Source organism: Apaloderma vittatum, unplaced genomic scaffold, assembly GCF_000703405.1.
Source record: "Apaloderma vittatum isolate BGI_N311 unplaced genomic scaffold, ASM70340v1 scaffold8607, whole genome shotgun sequence".
NCBI classification, from domain to species: Eukaryota; Metazoa; Chordata; class Aves; order Trogoniformes; family Trogonidae; genus Apaloderma; species Apaloderma vittatum.
The window spans coordinates 6161-15000 of record NW_009725650.1 but is presented as its reverse complement, the minus strand read 5'-3'; the positions used below and the strand labels follow the sequence as shown (position 1 = coordinate 15000).

The following is an 8840-nucleotide window of genomic DNA, read 5'->3' as shown; positions in this document are numbered from 1 at the left end:
TTACTGTGTTAGAAATCCACATACAATATAAAAACATTTGTTAGACATAAATTCACCATTCTGCTGACATTTGCAATAACTGCTTAGCCAAGCTTTACTTCAGGCATTTATAATATTTTTGATACATGAATCTTTGTATATGTGCAATGTTTCATTAACTATACATGTGAAACCCTGATTTTTGTAGTTTTTCATCACAATCTGAACACAATAGTTATTTGCATCTTAACACATTGGCTTTTTGAAACACTAGTAATTAAGGCATCTTTGCTGTATAGTTTCTCAATAGTGCAAACAAAAACTGTCTTTAATAATTTGAATTAAAACATAGAAGTAACTGAATATTCCAAAGGTTTTTTAAACATAACTGGAAGATAGTTGTGCATTTTGGAGTTCTCTTGTGAAAGAAACATTTAAAAGCTCTTAATGCTGATTGCTTTAGTTGGTTCCTCATAACTGGTTCTGCTGTCTTCTCTTCATGACAGTTTAATTCGTCGTCTTTTATGCGATGTTGTAGTAAAATACAGTAGCATTTCAATGAATACCTAGCAACTGAGTGAATCCCAAATGCAGCAAAGGCATACAGTTTTCATAGTGCACTTTCACCTCATTGAAGTAAAAGTTGCTCCTGCTAAACATTTTTCCACTTCAATGTGAAGTAGATTGTTAGGATTTTGTTAGTGGTTTCATTAAACAGCTCGACAGTTCAGTTCTCTTCTGCCAGTATTTCTTAAAAGGCTTTCAGAAACAGTACATATTTCAGGGATACTTTAGGGGATTGTTTCACCTCATAAGCACACATAATTTCCCAATCATGTCAGTGTAGCTGTAATAAATAAGCATTTACATCCTAGAAGGAAGAAAAAAAAAAAACAAACCTGAGAAAGTGTTTGTCACGTTACTTATAGCTGCAACATCAACCACGTGTCTGAGGCAGGGTTACCAATCAGGACCATAATACAAGAACAATTACGTTTAGACCAAATTCAGAGCAACTTATCTTTAAGATTACTTTCAATGGTATTGTTATGTATTAAAAAGCCTGCAAGAACAGAAGATTACTTTCTAAAGCCATCAGTTTAGTCTGTTTTTTGCCTGCTCCCAGCACGCACAGGGAAGACCTCACAATCATAAGATCATGTATTTGAAACGAGTTTATTAAGAACGATATACCTTCACCCCATCCCTCTAACATCCTTGTGCTCTTGACTTGTTCAGGGGGCACTGGTCACAATTTATCCTGATACACATTAACAAGTGGGCAAATGAACAGAAGGGAACCTGAATGCTGGAGAAACAAACTGGCACTGGCTGCAACTGCTGTGTTGATCTACCAGAAGAACTAGGCAGTCTGTATTAAAAACTCCCATTGCTCTACCAGTTGAGAGTTAGGACTGGGTTCTTCTGCATCCCTGCTGAGGGAAACTCCGCACAAAGTTTTTAATTATCCTTGCAGACACATCAAAATTGAAATCAGAGGTGCATAGTGGTCCCAGAACAAGAAATAACTTATTTGTTTGATTTACCAAAGTGACAACTTCTATAGTCATAGAATTAGATTCCACAAAGCTCCTTCAGATGTAAGTAAAGCACGCAACTGACAAGTTCTTTTCAAGTTCACTCAAATCCTGCGCATAACCAAGTGTCTGCTTTCTCACTGTCTACCCCCACGAGGTCCCTCCCTGTGGAGAGGTTTCTTACTCAGTGTAACTCTTGTCACCCAACCTCAGAAAGCCATGTTTAGAGAGCTGAGTATGACAAACAGCATATCATGCAGTTACCAGACACCCTCATTATATCACTGATACCACAACATACCAAGAAAGGCAAACAGGGATTTATTTCAGATGGAGACATTCTTCTGCTCTCCACAAACTCATAGTTTTGTAAGCACTAGGCCAGCAATAAACTTTAGAATTTAGTGGGTCATCACTTGCCTCAATCACCTGATGCGCAAGTGCTACCAGCATTGCTGGGCTACGATTCTGCATGCTGCCCTTACGCTGGATATAGCGTGTTTCAGAGAAAACATCTGTCCTTTCAGTCTACCTACTCATCTTGGCCCTTTTTTATATCCATTTTAAGGCTTATTACTAATAACTTTTATTTAAAAGGTGCTTTTTCTGTAAAGAAGAACAAAAAGGATACAGCAAGTTCATTGTTAGTGTTCTAAACCGCACTACTACTAGCCTAGGGAATCCACTCCAGACTTCTGCAAAAACTGTGCAATATGTTTGAACATTAATAAAAGTGTTTTCATCCATCAGTAGTTTAGCATAAATAACATCAAATGAGAGGAACACTGCAAGTCGTACAACTACACTCATTACTAAACACAACTGGAACTGGATTACCTTAGCTATATTACCAGTATATCCTGGAACCAGAGTAAGATGATTCTCCTGTTCCCATAATCCACTTAATTGCTGTTTTAAAATATGAATATTTCTGAAAAAGAAGGAACAACACTTTGTAACACATACACTACATTTCAGCAGATTTTTTGATCGGAACACATAATCAATGCAACATATAGATTTAGTCTCTATGGTAGATATTGCCATAACGTCAGAAAAATTTTGATCCAACTTCTACAGCATTTTTATAACCCCAATATGACTATGTTCTACATGTATTAAAACTCCACTTAAAAAAAAGACACAGTTTCCAAACACCACCTGTGTCTTAAGAGCAGAAGAACTTCTTTTGACTACTTTTTAAAGCTTTTCCCTTCAAATTATGAGTATAATTTTTCTTTTGTGGATAAGATGTGCTCCCACTGATCAAAGTTAAAACAGTTTTTGGCAAGGAATAAGCTAGAGAAACACATTTAAATATATATACTCACCCATCCTCTGCCTTTTCTGTATGTGCAGATAGTTCTGACCACCATCTTTTAATGACAGCTTGAAGCCAGTTTAAACCAACTATCACATATCTGTAACGACATTTTACACATAATGTTTTTTTTTCCCCTCCCTCCAATATCTATAGGTCAGATTAGAGTATCAAGCAACTTAGAAAGCGACACTTTTTCTATTCTAGAAGAAAAAAGATCTAGACAAATTGGCAAGTTTAAATACTTGCCTGTATTTTCAATTTCCAAGTGGCAAACTGAAGCAGTTGTTGAAAATGCAGAAATTGTTCAGGTATTTTGCCTGAAAGCTTTGCCTTGATTTCATGTTATAAAGCATACTAAAACCTTGGTGCTATTCTGTTTTACTGTTTAGGATAAATAAATCTCCATGAGGACAAAGCAGTCTCCTGCGATCCTTAACCCTGCAGAAAAGAGTTTCTGCACCACTGGTTTGTCAAAGGAGAAAGGTTCACAAGACAGCCACCCTTCAGGCTGGTGTTCCCCGAGAAAGGCCAGGCTGGGAGAAAGGGCAGAGGGAACAAGAGCCAGAGGACTAAGCACCATTAATTTCTAGGGCACTGCATAACCAGGAAGCATCAACTTTTGAAAACTTCCAAAACCAATACTTACTCTTCATATTTGCTTTTCAGCAGTGATTTCACTAAAGGCAAAAGATCTACACAGCAGCCAACTGAAATATATGGTTTTTCTTCCTGTAAACTTAAAAAACAAGGTATTTCAGAAGTGCTTCAGCTTCTGTGTGGTTAGAGCAGATTCTAATCCCCCACTTCTTTTTGTCTGTACCTGTTTGTAAGCACAGGAAGGCAGTCTACTACTACTCCAAGATCCTGTATCCTAGAAACATTAAGAATAAAATCAGAAATGTTACTAGCAGAGCATACATTCAAGTGTATGCTTCCACTGTGATTTGAAGAATAAGTATACCAAAGTTACAACAGTTAAGAAACCCCTAAAAATACTGCAGCATGTTTGAGATTGCTACCACTTTAAAAATATGAGTTTACCTCACTAAGTAGGCTACCAGTTCACTTATACTTCTCCTTCGCCAAAAGGTTAAAGCTACGTTCAGCCTTTCTGAAAAGAACTTGAGCCATAGTTTCATGGTCCTGAGAAACCTGTATGTTTTTTAAAATATAAAAGAAGTTTACTAAAAGTTAAATAGTTAGCAACAACACAGTAAGCTGCTCTAATACAGTAATTCAGTACATGAAAAATATACTTTCCTACCTATATGCTGATGATTTTATTTTAGAAATATAGCTAACAATGGCCTTAAACCCCCAAGTTTTCCCAAGAAGAGAGCACAAATAGATTAAGACCCTTTCACTCAAAAGCTACTAGAATAAGTTCTGTAGACACCTAACAAGAGGTATCTATTAATTAAATAGAGCATTCATGAGCAAACGGTAATTCTCACTAACTTTAGAGAACTTTACTTAGATGTTTATTAATTTTGACACAATTTAGACACAAGTATTACATGTGTTATTGTGCCCTTTGACAGGAAAGGTTCATTTCTGAATGAAGTTTAGGTATTTCATTTTATTAATTAGATCTTGGATTGGAATAAACACTTCAGAGCCATCCACATTTCTCAAATCAATTAATCATCTGTGGCCAGTGATCTGGTTTTTAGTTTCTCAGGGGATGAATCTTTCTCAGTCTTCATTTCTTTACCCTGCTTTCCACAACCTCTTTATTCTGCTGCTCCTTCACTGAAACCATCGAATCTGAAGGAGTGGAAGAATGCCACAGACTTGCACCTCCAGCCCGCTAGATGCTCAGGGCTCTCTCTTCGTAGCAGCCCACACTTGAAGCACCATGAAAGGACAGCATAGTGATAGTCTTTGATCTTATCTTCCCTGCTAGGTCTCAAAATACCTGCAGGCCTCAATGGATAACAAACATTATGGAAAGAGAAATGGAAGCTTCAACACTGAAGGACTTAAATGCCCTTCCCTGTCACAAAACCTATTTCATTTCAATATCTGACCTTTTAGCCACTCTCAGAAGCCCTGCAAGCATTCACTAGGTTTCACCAAGCAACCTTCTAAGACATGCAGCATAAGACAATCTTGTAAGACATACCGTCTTTGATACAAACATCTAAATTTGTTTCATACTGACTAAGCTGATGCTGCTATTGAAGATGGTCCTCTTCTACCTCATAGACTTACTCCCATCCCTACACCAATGCTTTCACACTTTAATACGCATGTGACCACGCGTCATGCGAGATCATGAAACCTAAGCAGGTCAAAACAACATTCCCCTTTTGTACTGGTACAATGTTAACCCAGACTAGCCTGGCAAATCAGAGCTTCTGTGCTGACATAAACATGGGGAAAACTGGCAGGACTACTATGGTTGGCAACTGCATCACTGTAAGCTGACAGACAGACTTCAGAGCACAAGACTAAAGCCAATCTATATGTTAAGAAAATTAATCTCTCCAAAAATTTTCCCAGATAACCACACAGAGAAGCTACAAGAAGTACTTCTATTTTAAACTACACTTTCTTTAAAGTCTACTTACCTCTGAAAAAAATCCACTATATTTGGATGAGGAGCCTTCTGTTTGAGATGAGCCAGAGTCACTAGAATTCAGCAAGTGCGTACGACTGTCGTTGTGCAGTTTTGCTGGCAGATTCCCTGCACAAGCCAGTTCATTTTCTTTATTTGCCATGTCACAGCCCCTAGATTTAGGGAACTGTTTCTTTCTGTAACAAGGCTTAGGAGTATAACAACAAACTTTTCTTTTACAATACACTACTTTGAAAAGAGAGAGGGGACTGGTCACCGTTTTTCCAACTGTTATTCTGCAAAAATAAAGCAGTATTTTAGTGAAGGTTGCCCAACATTTAAGCAATGCTTTGTGTTATTAAGTTAAAATGTAACATTATGAATTCAGCATCCAACATGCAGGTTATGTAACACATTTTATCCCCAAGATACATCTTCATGACATTTGGGTTAAGAGAAGTAAGATCTACAACCAATACCTTCGGCCTGCTTTTATTAATACAGACTCATTCCTATTAGAAGTGCACAAAAGAACCAAGTTTGTCCGTAAAATTAAGCCCTATCTTTCACTTGTGTCTGCTTGGGTGTTGTAATAAACTGCTGCTTCCTCCCTGCCTCCCTCTCCCTTGAAACTCAGACTCTACACAGCACAGCCCTCCTACCTGTTCGCGTATGAAGCCAGCTGTTTTGGAGATTTCTTACCCTGGTAGAAAGGTAGCAAAGAAGAAAAGAATCTGTATTACTAAAAAGGCTCAAACTTTCCCACAGCCCTGCTTTACTGTGGCCTAAGTTTACCACAGATTTCCTCCCTTCCACCCACTCTTCCTATTCTGACACTAAAGCACAGCTGCATTAATCTTCCTATAATCTTCCAGCATTTCACAGTAACCTATACATGAACTTAGCTCTACCACAGCGGTCCCTGGAGCACCATAGTCAGCTGTAGGCTCAAGGTATCTTTGGCAAGAGGTGGGGTTGTGACATCAGGCAGATTCTTTGGTTATTACCAAACTAAAAACTGTGATTGATTTAAAAAGTCCACTGGCATTTGATGGCAAAATTGCATTACTTATCTCACATATACGTTTAAAGGCCCATAATACAGTTAATTCTAGTGTTGGGAATGATGACAGCAGAACATTTCCCCACCAAAACACAACAACAAATAATCAAGACTGACACCAGCTTGATTATCCTGCATTCATTCATATGAAACAGATTAGCACCCTGACACCAATTAGGCTGCACAGAATAGTGACATCCTAGAGGAATCACAAAATTCATTCAAGGCTGTGCCACATAGTCTGTGCAAGTCTTTGAAAATTAAACAATACAACTTGAAGATGAATTTCCAAAGCCTTTTCTTCCATACAGTATAGTCTTCAATCTTTTAGAGCTTGACATAAAAATGATGAGTTGAATCGTGACACTCTAGTCTACTCTTTTTCACTAGTAATCAACGTATTAAAAATAAAAAAGCACTACAATGCCCAAGTTAGAAATATGTATTTCCACAGAAACACGTACTATGGTCATACACTGCAGGCATTTAAACTCAAAAATTTCCAGTACTGTTAACATTCACGTCATGCACATCAGCAAAACAATGTTACAATCTTTTGTATTAATAAAAAGTCTTAAAATCATGTGGGTTTTAATACACAATTCCAACAAGTAAAGAGACACAGAGGATACTGACATCTTCACCACTGCTAGAAGTGATCTTACAGCAATGTTTACTGCCCTAGTGCTTCCTCCATACTCCACTGTGGCACTCTTCAGCCAGTAACACCAGTAAGAAGCTATGAGAAAACATTTCTGACTGGCTAGAATCCAGCGAAAGTACAGGTGTTACCAGACAATGTGATAGATCAAGCCGTATGGTAACAAAATGACAGGTCCATTTAAATGCAGGTATTTCACATACCCCAACTGTCACTTGTGTCATGTAACTCTCCTGCCAGTATCTTAGTGACACAGCTCCTCTCCTGAAGCAGTTCTTGGCTAGACTGCAGAAAAGCAGGCATGAGTAAAACCTTATTAGCACCAACTGCTCAGGAGGACAAGACGATGCATATATGTGTGCAGCCACTGCCTGTGCCCACTGTAATGCACAGTTTTCTTAATAAAACTGCTGTTCAAGCTAAAATTCTATTGCACATCTAAACGTAAAATGTCCCAAAGTGCTGTGCTTCTAAAACTAGCTTTAGAGTGCTCAGAACTATGAACTTGTTTGAATGTTTACTTGAATTTCATCAGAGGATGCAAAAACCCCCAAACCCACCAGGCAGCAAAGCTTACCTCCTTCATGTTCTTTTTAGTGGAAGAAGAGATTCTTTTTCTAGGGAGATCAATGGGATGACCTTCAATATGTAATACTTTCTGTTTTCTAACATTGTGGGCTTCAGATGCCATAATCTCTCAAATCCCTGTTTTTGAAGGAAAAATATTTAGTTACAGTTTCTAAAACATTCAGTCAGCTTCCTTCAAATGCAGCTGGCAGAATCTGTTAAAAGAGTTCACAGGATGTTTCATCATATAAATAATCCAAGACACCATCCTTTAGCAAATGGTACCTGGAGGCCTTATCATTAGTAACATGCTAATGAGCACTTGAAAACTCCTCTTTAGTTTTCCAAAACAAGGAAAAAAACCCAAGCCTCTCCCCAAAGAAACCAAGGCAGAGATCTCACTTTCACAACAGCTTAATATACCTGCACTTAAGGGTGCCATACAAACAAGACATGAAGAACAAAGCAATTTATAAGACTCTCTCCTCAACATCTCACACTGAATTTCATCTGCCATCTAAAGAATTAGTCCCACAACTGTTTCCAAGTGAGGAAAGGCACCAAAAGAAAAACAATCCCTGTTTTTCAGAAAGAAGGTAAAGTTTATCGAAATAGCAAAGGTTAAAAAAAAGTGAAATATCTCCTCTTAATTTTATTGGCAAATCTGTCCCCTCTCCATTTTTCTCAGGATATAACTTTGGCTATTTTTCATATTCAAAAAAATTAATAAATTCTTATTCCACAGTTAACCAATAAGAAATTGTCTAAGGTACTTTGTCTTGAGGTATGCAAATATTTCTACAAAAAAAAAAAATCAAACCTAAGACTGAGACAGTAGTACACATGGTTTGCATCTTAAGCAACTCTGAAAAGCCATTGCTTGAGACTGGATTCAAAAAACAACATCTTCATGGAGCACTTGTCTTAAAATGTTTTAGTAAGACATCCTACCTTACTTTTAGAAGCCAACTACTTGCTCTCATTTTATTTTCCTCTAGTCCCAACATGAGTGCCCCAATCTTTCCATCTTCAGTACCAACAGTCCTATATCTTTTCCTCCGTGTAGATTTATCCCACATTAAGACCTTCAGTATTTAAACCACTAAGACACTGAGCACTGAAAAAGCCAGATGGGAAACAGCTTATTA

The 8840-nt window shown here is 37.7% G+C and overlaps 1 protein-coding gene across 1 annotated transcript; it reads right to left on the bottom strand.

Moving 5' to 3' along the window:
- Positions 1 to 320: 320 nt before the first annotated feature.
- On the bottom strand, positions 321 to 7816 carry KATNBL1 (katanin p80 subunit B-like 1). Its single transcript, XM_009872979.1, is given in 10 exon segments — positions 321 to 850; positions 2355 to 2448; positions 2849 to 2938; positions 3488 to 3577; positions 3662 to 3712; positions 3883 to 3951; positions 3953 to 3993; positions 5415 to 5697; positions 6064 to 6104; positions 7703 to 7816. Coding segments are annotated over 10 exon segments (906 nt in total). The 3' UTR covers positions 321 to 817.
- Positions 7817 to 8840: the final 1024 nt, after the last annotated feature.